General features: G+C 44.0%; 1 protein-coding gene across 1 annotated transcript in view; it reads right to left on the reverse strand.

Annotated features, from left to right (window-relative positions):
* Positions 1-20886, reverse strand: part of LOC140731883 (protein spinster homolog 1-like) — a 106565-nt gene extending 85679 nt beyond the window's left edge. The window contains exons 1-2 of the mRNA XM_073053825.1: positions 20692-20886; positions 9324-9389 (exon numbers count right to left, since the gene is read on the reverse strand). Of these exons, the coding sequence (XP_072909926.1) occupies positions 9324-9389; positions 20692-20836 (211 nt within the window). The 5' untranslated portion in view covers positions 20837-20886. The remainder of the gene's footprint in view (positions 1-9323; positions 9390-20691) is intronic.
* Between the last annotated feature and the right edge of the window lie 3882 nt (positions 20887-24768).

Below are 24768 nucleotides of genomic sequence, written 5' to 3' on the forward strand. Positions count from 1 at the left end.
CAGGCATCCTGCATATCACATAGCTCAGTTCAAGCATTGCAAACGTGAAGAGGGTGTGGATTCAAATTCCATTCTCGGCACTTGAGAACCTAATACAACCAGGTGGTGCCCTTTGCAGTTGCAAATGCCTCCTTTTGAATGAGACATTAACGAGACACTGCTCTTTTCCTAAGTGTAGATAATAGACAGAAAGCAAATCATTTTTCTCTTAATCAAAATCTCCTCTGATCATTATCAGATTTTTCATTAACAGCATGCAGATTCTCTTTTTGAAACCGGTACTTGACTTTTTATCTTTATCTCTTCTCAGTGCAGTTCATTTACTTCTGTCTGCCAAACATGTGCTTTGTATGTGTACTACTTTGTTGCAGTTTCCGCATATTTCACCTTCAAATCTGCATTGGTTTGGTGTATATGAGCCCCTGCCACAGCAGTAACACAGTTTGTTCAACCAGGCAATTTCAGTTCAGACATTGCAATTTTCTCACACTCATTTTCATTCTTGACTGCAACTCCAGCTACCATTCCCACTGATACAGTGATTTCAACTGCAATTTTAAATGTGACTTGTGCTTCAGTTAGGAGCCATTCTTAATGCTTTCTTGTAAGATTCCACAAACTAAATGATCTCTTAGTGCATCATGAAGCTCATTTCTGAACTGGCAATGCTCAGACAATCTCTTCAACTCAGCCACTTAAAATTTAATGGACTCCCCTTCTTTCTGATTTGGCTTATGAAACCTAAAGTATTATGCAATCAACAATGGTTTCTGTTCTAAATGTTCCTGCATTACTTTCAAGATATCAGCAATGCTCATTTCAGCTGGTTTGGTTGAAACAGTTAAACTTCTAAGCAAACTATACTCTTCCACCAATTGCATTCGTTTCTCATCAGCTGTTCCATTTACCTTAAAATATTGCTCAATTTGTTCAGTATACATCAGCCAGTTATCTGTTGTGTTATCGAACATAACTATTATTCTGATATTGCCAGCCATGTCTGCTTTTTCAACAGCCAGAAAGACACAAAGCTTGCAGTTAGGGTCCTCTCTCAGCCCCCATGTGTGCAGCTGTGAGAGGGAGAGTGCCATACATGAACCACAGGAGGAAAGAAATGCAGAAAGCCTCCAGTCTCCAAAGCTCTGCCCAAGTGATCTTGTGCTTGGGAAGATCCCATTTCATCCAAGCACTCTGTGACCCCCATCTGCACTGCCTCCACCTTCTGTCCTCACGGTTCCATACCTCTGGCTGAATTATGTCACGCCTATCCCTTGCATATGCACTCCCCCATCACTGGAAGTGTGCAGAGCCAAGGCTTGCCATCCCAGGCTTGGGTTGCCAATGATGTCTCTGTCAATTGCAGGGAGCTCACTGCTTGGTCTATGGCCATGTTGGCGGCCCACTTTCAGCCTGATCTTGTCATGTCTTATGCTTGGTGTATTAGCTTGTCATCGGAACCCCTCAGTGTTAGCGCAACTCTACACTTTGCCACTTTGAAATCCTCCACTGGCGATGACAATGGAAGCTGTAGCTAGCCTGATCTTATGTAGAGCCCCACTGAAGAAAAGTTTGAGGGGATCCACAGCCACCTGCAGGTGCTTGTTGACTTACCTGTTGATACCTTCTACAGTAACCATGGGGAACTCATACACTGTGAAAAGCCAGAGCAGCATTGGTAGAAGACTATGTTGGTACAGCTATTAAACATCACATCTCATCTCTTTGTACTCAGTACTTTGATTTATGAAGGCCAATGTGCCAAAAGCTTTCTTTAGGACACTATCTACCTGTGACACCACTTTGAATGAATTATAGACCTGTATTCCCACATCCCTTTGTTCTACTACACTCCTCAATGTCCTACCGCTCATTGTATAAGACCTACACTGGTTGGTCCTCACACTTGCTTGTATTAAATTCCATCTTCCATTTTTCAGCCCATTTTTCCAACAGGTCCAGATCCTGCTGCAAGCTCTGACAGCCTTCCTCACCGTCCTCCACACTTCCCATCTTGGTGTCATTCGCACACTTGCTGATCCAGTTAACCACATTATCATCCAGATCATTGATATAGATGACAAACAAGGATGGACCCAGCAATCACTTTACTGTCAGATTACTACAGGCCTCTCAATGAGTTATCAGGAGAGGGATAGACATGTAGACAGTTCACAGAAAAGTACATAAACAAAAAGGTATTTCAATTTCCCCAATAGTAACTGGAATTGCCTTAGCATGAAAAACATAGAGGGGTGCAATTTATCAGGAAGGTCAATTTGTAGATAATATTATTGTAGAGGCAACAGTACCAGATCTAACCTCAGGAAATGAAGTTGGGCAAGAGGTAAAGTATCTGTGGTTGAACAGTTTGAGAGAAGTGACTATAACTCACAGGAAGTTACAAGGCGTTGGTGGGACCACATTTGGGATATCATGATCAATTTTAATCACCCTGCTATATGGAAAGAATGCGGGGCGATTTACACGGATGTTGCTGGGATTAATGGAGAGAGGTTCAGCAGTTTGGGATTTTATTCATAGGAGAATGAGCAATGATATTATAGTGTATGAAATCCACAAGGTACTACATGGACAGGGTGATTTTTTAGTTTTTATCTCATGGTTGGGGAATCATTAATTAAAGGACATAGATTTAGAGGGAGGGGTGAAGATTTACTAAGGATCTGAAGGACAATGTTTTCACCCAAGTGTTCCCAGTACATGGAGTGAGTTGTCAGAGAACAGGTACATTAACAAAAGGCACTTGGACAGGTTCATGGATAGAAGAGGTGTAAAGGGATATAGGCCAGATGGAGAGGACATGGGCATAGCTTAGATGGGCATCTTAGTTGGCATTGAACAGTTGGGCTCTGGGGCCTGTTTCCATGCTGGATGATTTCATGACTCTGAGTTATGGAAAGATATAAAGAGGGTCTGGAAATCAGGGTCCTGATTTATAGAAATATAGAAACATAGAAAACCTACAGCACAATACAGGCCTTTCGGCCCACAAAGTTGTGCCGAACATGTCCCTACCTTAGAAATTACTAGACTTACCCATAGCCCTCTATTTTTCTAAGCTCCATGTACCTAACCAAAAGTCTCTTAAAAGACCCTATCGTACTATGGAAGGCCAATTTCAATATCTTAAAGCAGAACCCAGAAAAAGTGAATTGGGAGCAGATACTTCTGGTATGTGGGAATCTTTTAAAAGTGAAATATTGAGAGTTCGTACCATTGTGTCCCTGTAAGGATGAAAGTTTAGGAAGGTAAGCCCAGAGTGTCAAATAATATCTTTGGTTTGATAAAGGGAAAAGATGAAGCCTAATGGCAGATATGGAGTATTGAAAGCAGGAGAGGCCCTTCTGGAATATAGAATATATAGGTGAATATTCAGAAAAATTACAAATACAATGAGTGAGCAGCCACAAAGTATCAGAGGCTGAGAAGATTAAGGAAAATCCAAAAAACTTTACAAGTATGTTTAGAGCAAGAATGTAAGGTATAATCTGTGTCTTGAGCAAGGGGATGTTGGTAAGCTCTTAATGTAATAAGCACTCTGTTCACTAAGAAGGAAAAACACTGCAGTTGCAAATGGAGGGTTTCTAGAGCATGTTATCATCAGGAAGGAGGAAGTACTGGATGGATAAATCCTCAGGAGCCTAATGAGATATATCCCAGCTGCTATAGGAAGCAAGGCAAAAGCTTGATGGCATCCTAACAGAGAATTTTAACTCTACTGGCCACAGGTGATGCGCCAGATGACTGGAGGTCAACAAATGTGTTACATTTACTCAGGAAAGGCAGCAGAGATTAGCCAGGCAAAGGTTGGGAATATTTTTTGGAAAGGAGTCTGACAGATAGGATTACTCTATATTTGAAATGCAAGGGCTAATCACGCAGAGCAGACACAAGTGGCTGCAAATGCTGGGATGTGGAGTAACTGATAGAGGGACTCAGGTCAAGCAGTATCTTTGGGGGCTAAATGGATAGTCAGCCTTTCTAGTCGAGACCTTTATTCTGGATTCTCATCAGGGATAGTTAGTGCAACCTAGATGGTGGGAGATTCTGTATGACTAATTTTTCATATTTTATGACTCTATGTCTGACTGTATTTTTACTGAATGTTGATACATGCAACCAACTATCAATTTATCAATATAATTGTGTTTTGAAAAGTACAATATCTAATGATAAGAAGAGTACAGTTGATGTAGTCTACACAGACTCTAATGAGGTCATTGATTAGGCACCACACAGAAAACTAGTTGAAAAGGTTTGAGCCAATGGATTTCTAGGTAAGTTAGCAAAATAGATCCAAACTTGATTTGGCATTAGAGTGTGACAGATGTTGTTATCGATTAAATGGACTCTGAAAACTTTGTTCCTCAATCACACTTTATTTACTTGCGTACAAGATGAACAACCCGGCCCCTGTCACCAAACTGTTCTGAAGTTTGAAAAAAGAAATGCCATTTTTAAACAGAAATTGACTAGTTGGATATAGATGTTGACTAATTGGTAACAATGTGGATGTTGATGTTCCTTATTTGCAAAATCAATCACACTACAATAATACAGCTATTAATAAAATCTATACATCTCAGGCCAAAATACTTAAGAATTAGTAAAGTAACTATTACAATAGTAAGTGTCACCCTGGAATCCTTTATTTGCATCTTTATCGTGTCTTGGTATGACAAATGGCTCTGGCCTCATGATGTGCAAAGGGAAACTATCCTCTTCAGAGACCTCCCTGCCTGGGTTAACTGCACACTATATATAAACTCTCCTTGTCCGGACATCATCTTAACCCTTGACTTGCTGCAACTTCCACATAAAGCAGGATTGCTTCAATGATTTAAAGTCTGTGATCAGTAGAATACTAAAGGGATCAGTGCAGGAATCCTTAGTGTGTACAGGAGCCCTCAATTAACCCTTAATATGCAAAAAAAAAACAATCTGGATAAGAAAGTGTGAGATACGATTCGACCATAAAAAGCATAAAATATAGGAGCAGAATTAGGCCATTCAGCCCATCAAATCTATTCTGCCATTTTATTGTGGCTAATCCATTTTCCTTCTCAACCCCATTTTCCTGCCTTCTGCCAGTAGCCTTTCATACTATGATTAATCGAGAACCTATCATCCTCCGCCTTAAATATACCCAATAACCTGGCTTCCACAGCGGCCTATATCAAAGAATTCCACAGATTCACCACCACCTAAAGAAATTCCCCCTCATCTCCATGAGTACAGGCCCAGAGTCATCAAACTTCCCTCACAGGTTAACCCTTTCATTTCCCAGAAGCATTCTCATGAACCTCCTCTGAATCCTCTTCAATGTCAGTACATACTTTCTTAGACAAGGTGTCCAAAACTGCTCACTATACTCCAAGTGAGGCCTCAGCAGTGCCTTATAAAGCCTCAGGACTACATCCTTGCTTTTGCATTCTAGTCCTCTTGAAATGAATGCTAACATTGCAACTTATCTTTAGGGAATCCTACATGAGGACTTTCAAGCCCCTTTGCACCTCAGACTTTTTAATTTTCTCCATGTTTAGAAAAATAGTCTATGTTTTTATTCTTTCTACCAAAGCACATCACAACATACTTCCCAACACTGTATTCCATCTGCCACTTCTTTGTCTCCTCCCTGCTTCTTCAACACCTGCCCCTCCACCTGTCTTTGTATCATCCACAAACTTGGTCACAAAGCCATTAATTCGATCATCCAAACGATTGACATATAACATAAAAAGAATGGTCCCAACACCAACCTTTGTAGAACACTACTAGTCACCAGAAAAGGCCTATTTTATTTCCACTCTTCGCTCCTGCCAATGAGCCAATCATCTATCCATGCTAATATCTTTCTTGTAATACTATGGGCACTTATCTTGTTAGGCACGCATGTACAGCATCTTGTCAAAGTCCAAGTACACAACATCCACCAATTCTCCTTTGTCCTTACGGCTTTTTGTTTCCTCAAAGAATTCCAACTGATGTGTCAGACAAGATTTTCCCTTGAAGAAACCACACTGACTTTGTCCTATTTTATCATGTGCCTCTAAGTACCTTAAAACCTCATCCATAACAATCGACTCCAACATCTTCCTGAGGTCAGAATAACTGGCCTATAATTCCCATTCTTCTGCCTCCCTCCCTTCTAAAACAGTGGATTGACATTTGCAATTTTCCTGTCCTCTGAAGGTATGCCAGAATTTAGTGGTCATTTAAAGATTATTACTAATGCATCCACAATCAAGTACTTCTTTCAAAACCCTGGTGTGAAGTCTAACTGGTCCAGGTGACTTACTGACCTTCAGACTATTCCACTTGTCAAGCACCTTCTCTCCAGTATTAGTAACTGCACTTGCCTCTGCTCCCTGACACTCCCGAACTTCCGGAATACTGCTAGTATTTTCCACAGTGAAGACTGATGCAAAATACTTATTCAGTTCGACTGTCATTTCCTTGTTCCCCCATTACTACCTTTTCAGTGTCATATTCCAGCAATCTAATATCTACTCTCATCTCCCTTTTACTCTTTATATATTTGAATAATCTTTAGGCCTCCCCTTTTAATTATTGGCCAGTTTACCTTCAAATTTAATCTTTTCCCTACTTAGTGTTTTTTTAATTGCATTCAATTGGTTTTTAGAAGCTGCCCAATCCTTTAACTTCCCACTAATTTGTGTTCCGTTATATGCCCTCCCCTTTCCTTTTATTTTGTCTTTGGCTTCCGTTGTCAGCTATGGTTGTATCATCCTGCCTTTAGAATACCTCTTCTTCTTTGGGACGTATCTATCCTGTGCCTTTTGATTTACTCCCAGAAACTTCAACCAATGCTGCTCTGCCATCATCCCTGCTAGTGTCCCCTTCCAATCAACTTTGGCCAGCTACTCTCTCATGCCTCTATAATTCCCTGTACTGTACTACTGATACATCGGACTTTAGCTTTTCCCTCTCATATTGCAGGGTGAATTCTATCATATTATGATCATTGTCTCCTAAGGGTTCCTTGACCATAGGCTCCCTAATCAAATCCAGTTCATTACACAAAACCCAATCCTTTCCCCTAGTGGGCTCAACCACAAGTTGCTCTGAAAAAACATCTCACAGACATTCTACAAATTCTCTGTTTTGGGATCCAGCACCTACCTGATTTTCCCAATCTACCTCTATATTGAAAACCAGCTATGAGTAAATAGTCCCACTGCCTTGTGAGCAGCCTCGAGAGAGAAGAAGGCTATGGGAGTAAACCCAGACACCAAATCCAGAGTGGAGCCCCTAAGGCAGCCGGACGTCATTGAATATCCTTCCAGCAGCTCCTGCAGCCAAGCTGGTGCCAAATGTATTGCTTCATGATATTTCCTTTAGACTACAGTGCGCCAGAGGTCCATGAGCGTCAGGAAGCAGAAGTGAGTGCCATTGCTATTTCAAAAGGAAAAAGTGCTACGCAAATTCAAAGGTCTTAAGATGGATAAGTCACCTGGGCCAGATGGACTACATCCCAGAGTCCTGAGAGAGGTTGCTGAGGAGATAATGGATCCATTGTTCATGATCGATCAAGAATCACTTGATTCTGGCATGGTGCCAGAGGAATAAAGGATTGCAAATGTCACTCCACCCTTTAAGAAGGAAGGGTGGCAAAAGAAAGGAAATTATAGGCCAGTTAGCTTAACCTCAGTGATTGGGGAAGTGCTGGAGTCTATTATTAAGGTTGAGGTTTTGGGGTACTTGGAGACTAATGATAAAATAAGTCAAAGTCAGCATGGTTTCTGTAAAAGGAAATCTTGTCTGACAAATCTGCTAGAGTTTGTTGAGGAAGTAACAAGCAGGGTGGACAAAGGAGAGACAGTGGATGTTATTTACTTGGATTTTCAGAAAGTGTTTGATGAGGTGCCACACATGTGGCTGCTTAGCAAGATAAAATCCTATGGCATTACAGGAAAGATACTAGCATGGATAGTGAAATGGCTGGCAGGCAGGAAGCGGTGGGTGAGAATAAAAGGGGCCTTTTTCTGGTTGATTGCCAGTGACTAGTGGTGTTCCTCAGGGTTCAGTATTGGGATCGCTACTTTTCACATTGTTTGTCAATGATTTAGATAATGGAATTGATGGCTTTGTGGCAAAGTTTGCAGATGATACGAAGATGAAGGGGTAGGTAGTGCTGAGGAAGCAATGCAATTGCAGCAGGACTTAGACAAACTGGAAGAATGGGCAAAAAAGTGGCAGATGGAGTACAGTGTTGGGAAATGTATGATAATGCACTTTGGTAAAAGGAACAATAGTGCAGAATATAATCTAAATGGGAAGAAGGTTCAAGAGGTGCAGAGGAACTTAGGAGTCCTTATGCAAGACTGCCAGAAGGTTAATTTACAGGTTGAGTCTGTAGTAAAGAAGATCAATGCAATATTGGCATACATTTCATGGGGAATAGAATATAAAAGCAAGGAGATAACGCTGAGCCTTTATAAGACACTAATCAGGCTGCACAATTGTCTACAGTTTCAGGCCCCATATCTCAGAAAGGAGGCATTGTCATTGGAGAGAGTCCGGAGGAGGTCCACGAGGATGATTCTAAGAATGAAAGGGTTAACATATGAGGAGCATTTGGCAGCTTTGGGCCTGTACTCACTGGAATTTAGAAGAATGTGTGGGGATCTTATTGAAATCTACCTAATGTTGAAAGGACTAGATAGGTTGGGTGTGGAGAGGATGTTTCCTATGGTGGGGGGTATCCAGATCTATAACGCACAGCCTCAAAATTGAGCGACGACCTTTTAGAACAGAGGTAGGGAGGAATTTTTTTTTAGGTCAGAGAGTAGTAAATCTGTGGAATGCTCTGCTACAGAATGCGGTCGAGGCCAAGTTCATGCATATATTTAAGGTGGAAATTGATCATTTCCTGATCAGTCAGGGCATCAAAGAATATGGTGAGAAGGCAGGTGTATGGGGTTGAGTGGGATCCGGGATCCGGGATCAGCCATGATGGAATGGTGGAGCAGACTCAATGGGCTGAATGGCCTAATTCTGCTCCTATGCCTTATGGTCTTACAGTCTTACACTGGTGAGGCTGAGAGGGGGATCTTGACGACCGGGCATCTCGGGATCTCCATACCTTTCGCCCAGGCTTGTGACGATGAAGACGATCACGCATTGTCCTTCAAGACAGACGGATGCCACTAAATGTATCTTACAACCAAAACTCAAGCTATTGTTTGAGAGGTGATTGATAAGGAGCTTTATATAATAGCATTCATGCCACATCCCAGCTGATGACAAAGGAGAGTGAAATACAGTGGAATTGAACTTACCAGTCTGGAGTAAACCAGTGAAGCTGTCATCTATTTTGAAGTAGTCCTTAACTCTGTTCAACATACCTGCAAGAAACAACACAGATAGTATGACTGAACAGTACAAAGACAGACTGGTCATTTATCAAGGTCAGTGAAAATCATCTGGGGGGAGGAGGAGGGGGAGGGTTGATGCTTTTGCTGCTAGTGTGTGGGGGAAGGGGACTTTTAGTTTCTGGCATTCATTCTTTGGGCTTTTTTGCTCTCTGTTTCATGAATGTCTGTGAAGAGTAAGGATTTCAGGTTGTGTACTGTATATGTACTGATACTAAATCAAACCACTGACCCATCATCCTCTACAACGACGTATCACCCTCAGTCCCTCTGGACCTCTCCAAGGACCCATCCTAGCTGTCTTCCCACATTGCCCCCCATCACGTCTATTCCAGTCATTGATCTAACCTTCTCCTGATGACACCATCAGACAGTTCCCTCATCCCTAGCTGGCCACCAACATCGTCAATGCCTACACTGACCGTTCTGCTTTCAGTAGTAGAGCTGCCACCTTACAGTTTCAGAGACACAGGTTCAATGCTGAACCCCGGTAATCTCTGTGTGGAGTTTGTATGCCCTCCCTGTGACCGTGTATGTGGCTTGCTCCCACACCCCACAGATGTACAGTTTGATAGGTTGCTCTCTCTTGGATAGGTGAAGGGTGGAATATGTTGATGGGTTTGAGCAGAGAATAAAACAGGAATAGTATAATACTGACATAAAAGCGTGAGCAATGGCCAGACCAAAGTGCCTGTTTCCATGACTCTATCAGCTTCTTTAGGACTCTATTTTCTTCTCTGGTCATGATATCAGTGAGCTGAAATCACCGTGCGAGCTCGCTCATTGGTGACGCAGCACAAGGTTTAAAAAGAGCTCAGGAGCTTTCAGCTTCTTATTGGCGCACTGAAATCAGCGTGGGGCCAATAAAAAGAAAGGAGGTGTAAGTGGAGCGGCCGTTGTTGGAGTGGAGCATTGTGAGAGTGGACTGGCTTTGGCTCAACAAGCTTAGGTGAGAACAGAGCTGGGTGGGAACAGGTTCTAAGTGAGTAAGTTTCTAGTAAGCTTTTTCTTTCTGTTAGTATGTAGCTAGGGCACTGAGAATGGATCTGGATGGAGTGGTGTGTTCCAAGTATGAGATGTGGGAAATTTGGGAGACCTCGAGTCTCCCTGATAACCACATCTGCACAAAGTTTATCAAGCTGCGATCCTTAGAGACCCTGTTAAAGGAAATGGAGCTGCTATGTGGTGACTTCTGGCTCATATGGAAGGAGGAGGAGGTGATAAAGGGAGGTAGTCACCCCCAAGTTCCCTTGCGTGACTGTCAGGAGAGCAAAAAGGCAACCTGTGGCCATTCACCTCAGTAATGAGTATATTGTTTTGGATACTGTTGGGGGGGTGGGGTGAGGGGAATCAACCTACCATTGGGAACCTGCAGCGACCAGGTCTCTGGCACTGAGTCTGTCCCTGTGGCTCAGAAGAGAAGGCAGGGGAGAAGTAGAGTGTAGCTGTGATAGGGGGATTCCATAATTTCTAGAATACTACAGCACAGTACAGGCCCTTCAGCCCTTGATGTTGTGCCGACCCATATATTCCTTAAAAGAAGTACTAAACCCACACTACCCTGTAACTCTCTGTTTTTCTTTCATCCATGTGTCTGTCCAAGAGGCTCTTATTACTCCTAATGTTTTAGCCTCCACCACCATCCCTGGCAAGTCATTCCAGGCACCCACAACCCTCTGTGTAAAAAACTTACCCCTGATGTCTCCCCTAAACTTCCCTCCCTTAACGTTGTACACATGCCCTCTGGTGTGTGATATTCTTACCCTGGGAAACAGGTACTGGATATCCACCCTATCTATGCCTCTCATAATCTTGTAGACCTCTATCAAGTCCCCTCTCATCCTTCTACACTTCAAAGAGAAAAGTCCCAGCTCTGCTAACCTTGCCTCAAGACTTGTTTTCCAATCCAGGCAACATCCTGGTAAATCTCCTCTTCACCCTCTCCATAGCTTCCACATCCTTCCTATAATGAGGTGACCAGAATTGAACACAATACTCTAAGTGTGGTCTCACCAGATATTTGTAGAGTTGCAACATGACCCCTCTACTCTTGAACTCAATCCCCTATTAATGAAGCCTAGCATCCCATAGGCTTTCTTAACTACCCTATCAACCTGTGCAGTGACCTTGAAGGATGTATGGATTTGAACCCCAAGGTAAACACAAAGTACACCGCAGATGCTGTGGTCAAATCAAGATGCACAAAAAAGCTGGATGAACTCAGCAGGTCGGGCAGCATCCGTTGAAAGAAGCAGTCAACATTTCGGGTCAAGACCCTTTGTCAGGACTAAAGAAGGAGGGGGCAAGGGCCCTATGAAGAAGGTGGGTGGAGGGTGGAAAGGGAGTGGAGGTAGGTGTGTGTGTGTGTGTGTGTGTGTGTGTGTGTGTGTGTGTGTGTGTGTGTGTGTGTGTGTGTGTGTGTGTGTGTGTGTGTGTGTGTGTGTGTGTGTGTGTGTGTGTGTGTGTGTGTGTGTGTGTGTGTGTGTGTGTGTGTGTGTGTACATATATATACACATACATATATACATACATATATAAAGGCTGTTATATATAAAGGCACCCAATGTGCAGAAAATAAAAACCACATCATGCCCATAAAAGACTGTCGAACCCCAATGTGCAATAAAAAAAATGCAAACAGTAACCACAAGCAAATATTGTTTTCGAACTGAAGTCTGCAAGAGAATCCCATAGCTCAATGCAGAGCTGAGTAAAAGATGCGAAGCCGCGATCTGAACCAGTCCCCACCTCGCCTCGGGTCCCTATACCCTGACCTTTTCAATCTGGCCCAGCTCTTAACTCCCTGTCCGGACATTGGGTTCTGCCTCTTCGAGCAACAATCTGAACCGGTCCATACCTTGCCTCCAGCCATGACACCCTGACCTTTTCAATCTGGCCTGTTCAGGCTGCCGAGATCTCTTTGACCTCCTGCAGTCAGACAGAAGGTACCACAGCATAAGAAGCAGAACCGCCAAGCTGGTTAACAGCTTCTTCCCCCAGGTTGTTACTTGTTAACACCCTGCTGCCACCCAGCACACCTGTACACCCTGTCTGAATGACATGCCACACCACACCCCCCACAACTCCCCAACTCACGGACATACCTTCATCCTGCACAGGTCACTTTTCACCCTTCATTGCTGCCGTTTCATATGCCTGTTTTATTACAACATTCAGGCATTCAGGGAATTATGCTAATATTATTTTGTGACTGTATGTGTGCTGGATCGTAACTATATGTACTGTGTGTGACTACATGGTATGCACTGTGTTTGTACCTTGGCCGCAGAGGAACATTGTTTCATTTAGCCGTGTATGCAGGTATGGTTGAATGACAATAATTTGAACTTGAACCTGATCAAGCTGTTGACCTGAGCTACTCCCATTTAGCTCATTTCCCTCTAAGCCTTTCTTATCTGTGTACTTGTGCAAATTTCTTTTTAAAGCCATACTTGTACCCACCTCAACCTCTTCCTCCAGTAGCTCATTTCACAAAATTACAACCTTCAGGCCCCTCTTTAAATCTTTCCCCTTTCACCTTTAACCTAGGTAAAGAGACCGTGGCCATTCACTTTAAAATTAAATCTTTAAACCCCTATAAACTTTAAACTTTCATGAGGTCACCACTCAGCTTTCAGCACACCAGGGAAAACAGTCCCAGCTTATCCAGTCTGAGGCCCTCCAGTCCTGGTAACATACTTATGAATTTTTTCTACATCTTTTTCAACTTAATGACGTCCTTTCTATAGCTGGCTGATCACAATCGGTTATATAGCTATGTCAATGTCTATGCAAAAACTGTGACAATGATAAACAAAACCATTCACTTATTTCTTTCTCTGCCAAATGCACCTAACACACAGATGTAGATATGAGCGTGCAACTTGTGGGAGGACAAGGGTTTGTGACTGACAAAGTCAGACTGATTGTCCTTTCATCGCTAACATGCCACTTGTACTATGGTTTGGACCTGGATCCCTCTAATATCTGGTACTTGGCACCAAATTTCTTGGTGTTCACCTGGCAGAGAATCTCACCTGGTCCCTCAACACTAGCTTCATAGCAAAGAAAGCCCAGCAGCGTCTCTACTTTTTGCGAAGGCTGATGAAAGTTGATCTCACACCCCATCCTCATCACATTCTACAGGGGTTGTACTGAGAGCATCCTGAGCAGCTGCATCACTGCCTGGTTTGGAAATTGCACCATCTCGGATCGCAAGACCCTGCAGCGAATAGTGAGGTCAGCTGAGAAGATCATCGGGGTCTCTCTTCCCACCATTACAGACATTTACACTACACGCTGCATCTGCAAAGTAAACAGCATTATGAAAGACCCCACACACTCCTCATACAAACTCTTCTCCCTCCTGCCATCTGGCAAAAGGCTCTGAAGCATTCAGGCTCTCACGAACAGACTATGTAACAGTTTCTTCCCCCAAGCCATCAGACTCCTCAATACCCAGAGCCTGGACTGACACCAACTTACTGCCCTCTACTGTGCCTATTGTCTTGTTTATTATTTATTGTAATGCTTGTACTGTTTTGTGCACTTTATGCAGTCCTGGGTAGGTCTGTAGTCTAGTGTAGTTTTTTTCTGTGTTGTTTTTACGTAGTTCAGTGTAGTTTTTGTACTGTTTCATGTAGCACCATGGTCCTGAAAAACATTGTGCAGAGGAGATTTACTATGATGTTGCCTGGATTGGAGAACAAGTCATATGAAGCAAGATTAGCAGAGCTGGGACTTCTCTCTTTGGAGCGTAGAAGAATGAGAGGGAACTTGATAGAGGTCTACAAGATTATGAGAGGCATAGATAGGGTGGATAGTCAGTACCTGTTTCCCAGGGCACCAATAGCAAACACCAGAGGGCATAGGTACAAAATTAAGGGAGGGAAGTTTAGGGGAGACATCAGGGGTAAGTTTTTTACACAGAGGGTAAATTTCCTCTGTTAACATTTTGAGATCTTAACTTTATCAACTTGAATTGTTAATGATTTATCTCTCTACGGTTGCACAGTTTTAGATCATTAGGGCTAAAACATTAGGGGTATTTAAGAGCCTCTTGGACAGGCACATGGATGAAAGAAAAATAGAGGGCTATGGGGTAGTGTGGGTTTAGTACTTTTTTAAGAATTATATGGGTTGGCACAACATGGAGGGCTGAAGGGCCTGTACTGTGCTGTAGTATTCTATGGTTCTATGGGTCTCGTTTTTACTGTGTACTGTACCAGCAGCTATGGTCAAAATGACAATAAAAAGTGACTTGACTTGACTTGACTTCTGTCCGCAGACATTCACTCATTATTTGGTCAGGTGCATTATGAAAGGTCAGGGGGCAAAGAGAGGAGTGTGTGACATGCTTATCTCCTACTTCCCATTTCCCCTTATGGTGATTCCACACATTTTACACTGTGCTGCTTCCTGTGTCTATTTTTGCCCTTAATCGCTCTTTCTGCAACTCTCTTTGTAAAATGACCTTCAACTAAACACAGATTTTAATTTTTTTGCAGCTTTTCCTCAAATTAAATTGAAATGTCAGGTGTTTAATGTTTGATGTGATTACCAAAACATGACACATAAGCAAATGATTCCAGATGCTATAAATATGAAATCTAAATACAGAACGCAGGAAATACAAAGCAATGTCGGCAGCTTCAATTGAGAGAGAAACACTGTTAACATTTTGAGATCTTAACTTTATCAACTTGAATTGTTTACGATTTATCTCTCTACAGTTGCTGCCGGATCTGCTACATATTTCCAGCCATTTCTATTATTTGAAACAAATGCTTCGAAAGGTGACATTGGTCCTTCAATTTACCAATTGATTTCTTTCACAGGTAACTTTGCTTATGATGCTGAAGTAATTGTTTGTTGAGAGATTCTCAGCCATGCTTCATTTTAAGTCCCCTTCCTCTGCTATATTTCTGTTATTTTATTTTGGACTTATCAGCAAATGTGTGACAATAAAAAGATTATGTTCATAAGGTGATGGTAAAATCGTGACTCAGAGCAGTGAGGCACAACTTGACTCCTAACTCCTATTTCTGTCCCACCAAAATCGTCTCTAGAAACCTAAAAAATTGTTTAAAAGCTAATTCTGAGCTGTGACTCAGTGAAGGTCTCAGCCTGGCATCAACACAGTTCAAATATTGCTGCTCAGAGTCAGGGACATTTTAAAGAATAGTACCACCAATTCATACCAGATATATTTGTTATAATTGGGTGGTCTGGATCTGGTGTCTTTGACTGCAAAGGGACTGGAGGAATTAGAGGGAACATTTCTTTGGCTAATTTAGCAATTCTAAAAAAAAACCTGCTCCAGTTCTCCATTGTTAGCCTCTTCCTAAACTATCCATAATGCCACTTGGGAAGGACTTGGGTTGATATTTCTATACTCAAGCTAGGCACGAACTAAAACAACCTATCAAATTTTTCAGTAATCCTCTCTGGTTCAAGAGCCCATTGGTTGAGGGGTAATATCCGTTCCTGAACCAAGTGATGTGGGTCTTGAAGCCCACTGCCTTCTTCCTAGTGGCAGCAGCAAGAAGAGAGCATGGCCTGGGTGGTGGGGGTCCTCAATGATGGATGCTGCTTTCCCGTGACGGCGTTCTGCATAGATGAATGATGGGGGAGGCTTTAACCATAATGAACTGGGCTGTATCAACTACTTTTTGTAAGCTTTTCTGTGTAAGTGACATTCCCACACCAGACTGTGATGCAACCAATCAATATACTCTTCACCATACATCTATAAAAATTTGTCTTTGTTTTAGATGTTATGCCATATCTTCACAACCTTCTAAGGAAACAGAGGTGCTGCCGTGCTCTCTTCGTAATGGACCGATCTTCTGAACTGATAACACTGAGGTATTTAAAGTTGCTGACCCTCTCCACTTCTAATCTCCAAAGAGGACTGGTTCATGAACCTCTGGTTTCCTCCTCCTGAAGTCAATTATCATCGTTTAGTCTTGCTAACAGTGAGAGATTGTTGTTATGGCACCAATCAGCCAGATTTTCAATCTCCTTTCTATAGCTGATAAGCTCTTGCCTTTAAAACAACTCTGAACATTATGCCACTTGCTCACTTGAGCAACCTTTAAGGTAGAAGTTACAGATGTTAACCTTTGCCTGGAGAAATTCACGAGAAAATCCTTAGAATATTAAATTGATTTGAGGGTTATTTATTAATTAAAAGTATTAGCGGAGAAGGGAGAGTTGATCTTTTGCTGACTTTCCACCCGAAGGTAATGAGCAGTAAGGGTGGATCGTCAATGGAAAGGTGGAAATGGAGATCATGAATTTTTCCAATTACTGTAGTGCAAAGCAACGTTGAACACACTAAAGTCTTGAAGAAGGGTCTTGCCCCAAGACGTCAACTGTTACTCTTTTCCATAGATGCTGCCTGACCTGCTGAGTTCCTCCAGCATTGTGTGTGTGTTGCCTTAGACCTTCAGCACTTGCAGATTTTCTTGTGTTTGTGATTGAACACACTACTATCTTTCAAGGAAACCTTCCTTCAGCTGCCCCTCTGAGCAGACAGTTGCCAAGCACAGTTGTAGGCAAGAGTGTTGCAGCAAATCTGATAGCTTAAGGTAGAGCAGCCCAAACATTTAGGTGGAGAGGGGGGTTCATTTTCAATTTGGAACAGAAGATTAAAGGTTGAAATTATTAGCATCATCTCTATGTGGTTAACATCCCAGCACAGAGGGACTGTGGCCATGGGTTCTGATGTCAGATGGCATTGAATGCCCATTTGATTTCACATGCACAAAAACCTAAAGCTTGTATAATACCCTGAAGTAGTGTAACCTTTGAACAGCAAAGATGGTCTGAGCCAAAAGGTTCTGACCTGCTTTAGTCTCAATGAAAGTGCTCTACTCTTCAGCGGCAGCTCCTTGTCTATCTATTGTCATATAGAACCTCCCCATGAAATGGATCAATCCCAATACTAACCCAAGACATCGGCCTGACTGCTGCTCTTCCAGAAAAGCTGGAACACGCCTCTGTGCAGCCTTTTCCCTCAGGGACCTAGAGAATGCTGAGAGCAAGAAGGAGGAACCGCACATCCACACCAACAATTGATAGGGTTCAGATTCCTCGATGATGGCAAAAGAACTTGAAATCAGATTCTTTTTTTATCTGGATAGTAGAATTACAATCAGTCAAGGTGATTGTGCTGTTCTCTAATCGAAAAACTCCAATAATTTACATTTGTCATTTAAGAAATTAATCTATTATTCTGATATAATCTGGCCAGACATAAGTACAATTTCACATAAAGTCTAATCAACTCTTAATTGCCCTGGGAAATGACTTAAAACTCCACTTGCTTACATCAAAATGCTACCTAGGTTGAGGAGTAAAAAACATTCTTGGTGTGATGATAAAATCCTGAGAACAAACAAAAAATGCACCACATATTAATGCCACAATGGAAAATAAGTGTAGTCGTTTAGCTATGGTAGCACACATGCACAATCTAATAAGATATCTTTTATCACTTAATTCCCCCAAATGATGCAGGTTTACTCATATCATATCTTTGATCATTGTGATAGGTCTCCGACATTCTTCACTGCTGCACGGGAGAGTCAAACCAGATTTTCTGTTCAGTACTTTGACATGGGGCTTGAACATGAGCTCTCCGGAGATGAGAGAGCTACTACACAACTTACAGAAGGAAGAACTCCGGGGCACTAATAGTACCTTACAGCTTGAGAAATATGAAGAAGCATTTCAATTCCATTCATAGTTCAAAGATATCTATGACATCATCCGCGAGTGCTGTTCTTTTACTATTTAATATCTTCCCTTCGAGTCTGTATCAGGTAACATCTGTAGAAGATGGTATAGGTGCCCTTTCATGACGTTACTAGCAACAGAGGAGCTGAAGGCAGTGTGGATAGGGTCAACGAACCTAACCTGTTCTTCAACAGATTTGACACTGTAGCCCCTGCCCATCCCCCACATGATTCATCTGTTGTCGGCCCCCAATCAACACATACTCCACTCTCCCCTCCTACACCTCCTCACAGCCCCCCACCCTGCTCTTGTGACTACACCCCTCCCATACCTGAAACCACCACGGTGAGCTTCACAGCTGAACAGGTGAGAAGACAGCTGAAACGTCTCCACCCAAGCAAGGCTGCAGGCCCGGATGGTGTCAGCCCCAGGGTGCTCAAAGCCTGTGCCCCCAGCTATGTGGAGTACTTCACCATGTCTTCAACCTGAGCCTGAGTCTCCAGAGGGTTCCTGTGCTGTGGAAGATGTCCTGCCTTGTTCCTGTACCGAAGACACCGTGCCCCAGTGGCTCCAATGACTACAGACCAGTGGCATTGACCTCCCACATCATGAAGGCCCTGGAGAGACTTGTTCTAGAGCAGCTCCGGCCTATGGTTAGGCCACACTTAGACCCCCTCCAGTTCGCCTATCAGCCCCGACTAGGAGTTGAGGATGCCATCGTCTACCTGCTGAATCGTGTCTATGCCCACCTGGACAAGCCGGCGAGCACAGTGAGGATCATGTTTTTTGACTTCTCCAGTGCGTTCAACACCATCCGCCCTGCTCTGCTGGGTGAGAAGCTGACAGTGATGCAGGAGGATGCTTCCCTGGTGTCATGGATTATTGATTACCTGACTGGCAGACCACAGTACGTGCGCTTACAACACTGTGTGTCAGACAGAGTGGTAAGCAGCACTGGGGCTCCACAGGGGACTGTCCTGTCTCCCTTTCTCTTCACCATCTACACCTCAGACTTCAACTACTGCACAGAGTCTTGCCATCTTCAGAAGTTTTCTGATGACTCTGCCATAGTTGGATGCATCAGCAAGGGAGATGAGGCTGAGTACAGGGCTACAGTGGGAAACTTTGTCACATGGTGCGAGCAGAATCAACTGCAGCTTAATGTGAAAAAGACTAAGGAGCTGGTGGTGGACCTGAGGAGGGCCAAGGCACCGGTGACCCCTGTTTCCATCCAAGGGGTCAGTATGGACATGCTGGAGGATTACAAATACCTGGGGATACGAATTGACAATAAACTGGACTGGTCAAAGAACACTGAGGCTGTCTACAAGAAGGGTCAGAGCCATCTCCATTTCCTGAGGAGACTGAGGTCCTTTAACATCTGCCAGACGATGCTGAGGATGTTCTACGAGTCTGTGGTGGCCAGTGCTATCATGTTTGCTGTTGCGTGCTGGGGCAGTAGGCTGAGGGTAGCAGACACCAATAGAATCAACAAACTCATTCGTAAGGCCAGTGATTTTGTGGGGGTGGAACTGGACTCTCTGACGGTGGTGTCTGAAAAGAGGATGCTGTCCAAGTTGCATGCCATCTTGGACAATGACTCCCATCCACTCCATAATGTACTGGTTAGGCACAGGAGTACATTCAGCCAGAGACTCATTCCATCGAGATGTAACACTGAGCGTTATAGGAAGTCATTCCTGTCTGTGGCCATCAAACTTTACAACTCCTCCCTTGGAGTGTCAGACACCCTGAGCCAATAGGCTGGTCCTGGACTTATTTCCACTTACCATAATTAAGTTATTATTATTTAATTATTTATGGTTTTGTATTGCTATATTTCTACACTATTCTTGGTTGTAACGAAACCCGATTTCCCTCGGGATCAATAAAGTATGTCTGTCTGTCTGTCTGTACTGAAAATCATCCTGTGGAAACAGTGACCCTTTGAAGTCCACCGCCAAGCAACGATAAATAATTTGAGATTTCAGGTCATAGAATGAATGAATTTACAACCTCACAGGTCTCCAACCCACAGCTAGGCCACTTGCTAAGAACTGTGCAGTGGTCACTTTTACCAGCACTGTCACAGCAAGTTGCATTTGCCACAGTCACAAAATAATAACGAAAGGAAGGAGCTTCCAACCACCGATACTGCGCCAGTTTCAGAAAACCAGTGGGTAATAACGCTTTTTTAATCATCTATTCTTCGGTCCTTTCACCAATGCCTCAAATACTATATCCGCTTATTCTTAACCTTCCTGCTAAAGGAAGAATAAAGAGTAGGCAGGAGATCGAACCTCGGTCTTCCTTCTCCCGTCCCAAAACCAGTCTCCTCAAACACTGCCCCCGAGTTCTAGAGCCACCTCCTGAGCAACTCCTCTGAGATGTGAGCGGGTACGCTGCTCTGTTATTCTCTTCAGCCGCGTGTTTGCTTGTTTGGGAAGCGGAACTGATCCGTAGCAGCAGTATTAGAATTGTCCTCCCAGGACCGGTAGCGCGATATGGGACGCAGCGAACTGCTTTCACTCACCCGCAATGATGTATCGATCCATAAGGTTCACCATGTTGATAACCCACAGGATACCGATAGCAAAGTAGGACCTGGCCGCAGACACGTTCAATCGGCTCCTGTCCTGCTGGGTGACAGACTCGGAGTGCTCGTCCACGTTCGCCATCAGCGCCGTCTCGGAGGAGAGAAGGCTTTGCTGTAAGTTCTAGTAGTACCAGCGGCAGGAATTCCTCTCGGTGACTAGTCAAACACTGACCCTGCTCAGACCTCGTGCTTTTATTGCACTGAGGCAGTCCCGCACAATTCTCAGCTGAAGATTGCATCTCCCGGTGTGGTTACAGCTCTGCACAAGTCTGTTCAACCCCTCCAGTTCACGCCACAAACACCCAACGCCTCTCGCACTCCTGCAAATTCTTTCTTCTTCCAGTTCTAATTCAATCTACTATCTTATTGCACTCTTCGCCTCTCTTGTTTATTCCGTTATTCAAACTTCAGCGTTTCTTTGCTGCAGTTTCTTTGCACAGTCCTGTTATTTTACCCTCGCTGGCGCTCTAATTGTTATATTCATTACTATGGTGTATACTGTTTACTCTGTCTGCTTTATGTTTGCAGGGTATTTCATAGGGCACCCTGCTGTATGTGACCAGAAACTAACTGGAATCTCTGAATATGCCTTCTCCACTTCCAGACACACACTACCGACTGTGTGAAAGTAAAATTCCCTCATCAATAAACAAGGATACAATTTGTCTTAAATGTATTGCAGCTACACAAAAGTTGGGAGTGTTGTGGATTGTGTGGAGGGCTGTCAGAGGTTACAGAGGGACATTGACAGGATGCAAAACTGGGCTGAGAAGTGGCAGAGGAGTTCAACCCCAATAAGTGTGAAGTGGTTCATTTTGGTAGGTCAAATATGATGGCAAGATATAATATTAATGGTAAACACAAAGTGCACTGCAGATGCTGTGGTCAAATCAAGACGTACAAAAAAGCTGGATGAACTCAGCAGGTCGGGCAGCATCTGTTGAAAGGAGCAGTCAATGTTTCGGGTCGAGACCCTTCGTCAGGTAAGACTCTTGGCAGTGTGGAGGATCAGAGGGATCTTGGGGTCCATAGTCCATAGTAGATAGTGAGGTCAGCTGAGAAGATCATCGGTGTCTCTCTTCCCGCCATCACGGACATTTACACTACATGCTGCATCCACAAAGGAAACAGCATTATGAAGGACCCCATGCACCCCTCATACAATCTCTTCTCCCTCCTGCCATCTGGGAAAAGGCTCCGAAGCATTCAGGCTCTCATGACCAGACTATGTAACAGTTTCTTCCCCCAAGCTATCAGACTCCTCAATACCCGAAGCCTGGACTGACACCTTGCCCTACTGTCCTGTTTATTATTTATTGTAATGCTTGCACTGTTTTTGTGCACTTTATGCAGTCCTGTGTAGGTCTGTAGTCTAGTATAGCTTTCTCTGTGTTTTTTTTTATTACGTAGTTCAGTCTAGTTTTTTGTGTCATGTAACACCATGGTCCTGAAAAACGTTGTCTCATTTTTACTATGCACTGTACCAGCAGTTATGGTCAAAATGACAATAAACGTGACTTGACTTGACTACCTGCTACACAGGTTGATTCTGTGGTTAAGAAGGCCTTCATCAACTGTTGGATTGAGTTTAAGAGCCGAGAGGTAATGTTGCAGCTATATAGGACCCTGGTCAGACCCCACTTGGAGTACTGTGCTCAATTCTGGTCGCCTCACTACAGGAAGGATGTGGAAACCATAGAAAGGGTGCAGAGGAGATTTACAAGGATGTTGCCTGGATTGGGGAGCATGCCTTATGAGAACAGGTTGAGTGAACTCGGCCTTTTCTCCTTGGAGCGACGGAGGATGAGAGGTGACCTGATAGAGATGTTTAAGATAATGAGAGGCATTGATCATGTAAATAGTCAGAGACTTTTTATCCCAGGGCTGAAATAGCTAGCATGAGAGGGCACAGTTTTAAGGTGCTTGGAAGTAGGTACAGAGGAGATGTCAGGGGTAAGTTTTTTACGCAGAGAGTGGTGAGTGCGTGGAATGGGCTGCCAGCGGCGGTGGTGGAGGCGGAAATGATAGGGTCTTTTAAGAGACTCCTGTATAGGTAATATTAACCTTAGTAAAATAGAGGGCTATAGGTAAGCCTAGGTAGTTCTAAGGTAAGGACATGTGGGCCGAAGGGCCTGTATTGTGCCGTAGGCTTTCTATGGCTTACTCTCATCAATCAACATTGGTCCAAATGCTGTTTGTCCCTCCCTATTACTCTATGTAGACTTCATAGAACGTAGAACAGTACAGCACAGGAACAGGCCACTCGGCCCACAGAGTTGGGCCAAACCAGTTAAAAAGCAAATCAAAAACACCACAGCACTAATCCCTTTTACCTACACCATGTCCCTATCCCTCCATCTTCCTAACATCCATGCGCCTATCAGAATGTCTCTTAAAAACCTCCAATGTATTTGCTTCTATCACCATACCAGACAGCGCATTCCTGAAATCCAGGACTCTCTAAGTCACATCCCCCTTGAACCTAACCCTTCTCACTGGCAACTTTGATCTGTATCTGTAACCTACGCCTCACTGCAGTTGTCTTCTCACCTTTCCAGTTCTGGTGAATGGTCCTCAATATGAAATGTTGACCGTTTCTCTCCCCACTGTGGTTGCTGGTTCTGTTGAACACTTCCAGCATTCTGCTTTTGTTGTGGGTTTCCGGCACCTGCATATTTTCTCTGCAAGTCAATGAATGTTAGAAAGATGGTGGTCAGGATATTGGTCAGGTGGGCAGGTGGAATTTGTGAAGTGTGTCCATGGAAGTTTCCTGAGTCAAAACACAGAGGAAGGGTGGAATACTGGACTTCCCTTTAGAAAAGAGGCAGGGCGATTAGCAGAAGTAGCAGGCAGGGAGCACTTTGGCTGTAGTGACCATAATCTATTACCTTTCAGATAGAGATGGAAAAGGATATGGCAGGTTCACGTTAGGGACATGGCTAATTTTGTGGGATTCAGCAGGATATAGCAGAGAGTGATTGACCGAGTGATTGACGCCTCCGGTTTCATCCACAACAACCTTCCGAGCTTTCTGCCACTGTCCTAACCGCCAGCTTCCAGTATCCGCTGCCCTAGAACCGCTGTCCGCTCCTCACACGTCTGTCCTCCTCATTCACCTCCCGAAAAAGCCTGCAAACTCACACATACAAGATAGCATAACAATTCTCCGTTGGTTAGTTCCCCCTTATCTGCAGTGATAACCCAAACATTCCAGCTACAGAAACCCATTACAGCATTAAATAACATTACAGAAAAGCCATTTTGTTAGCCTGAACAGTTAACACCACAGTTAGTGCTACTGTCAGGGTCTGGTCCGGTCCGGAATCTGCATTCTGGGTCTCGATCCGGTCCGAGTGCTCCGAACTCCGGGTCCTGCAGTTGTCCCTCCCCTCACCCGTGAACTAGTTAGGACCCTCCTAGCTCAAGGAGGCACACCTGTGACTCATTGAGCTGCAGGTGTTTATAAGGGGCCTTGGGACTGGGCCCAGGGGATGGTTGTTTTGTTCTGTATCCTGTTCTGCCCTGGTTGCCGCCCTGCTTGGAATCCTGTTCTACCCTGGTTGCTGCCCTGCTCGGAATCCTGCTCTGCCCTGGTTGCTGGACTGTCCTGTATATGCTCTATCTGGTTGGTCTTGTTCCCCTGCTTTTCTCCTGTGCGATGGTCCTGCAGTTCCGCCTTATTCTCCTTGCTTGCGCTGCCACACTGTCGGTTGCCTTTCCCAATTTACCAATGTACCTGGTGGATCACTGTAGTTTTGCTGCTAACCCTGGACCCAGCTTCCTACCTGTTGCCTCCGTCGGGTGGGTCCAGCCGGACTGCCGCTGTCCGACGGGGGTTCTGCCCCCTCCTACCTGTTACTTCCGTCAGGCAGGTCCGGCTGGACTGCCGCTGCCCGGCAGGGGTTCTGCCCCTTCTTACCCATTTCCTCTGTCGGGCAGGTCTGGCTGGACTGCTGCTGCCCGGCAGGGGTTCTGCCCCTTCCACTTATTGCTTCCTAAGGGTTGTGCCCCGCA

The sequence above is a fragment of the Hemitrygon akajei genome, chromosome 8 (genome assembly GCF_048418815.1).
Source record: "Hemitrygon akajei chromosome 8, sHemAka1.3, whole genome shotgun sequence".
In the NCBI taxonomy this organism is placed as follows: domain Eukaryota; kingdom Metazoa; phylum Chordata; class Chondrichthyes; order Myliobatiformes; family Dasyatidae; genus Hemitrygon; species Hemitrygon akajei.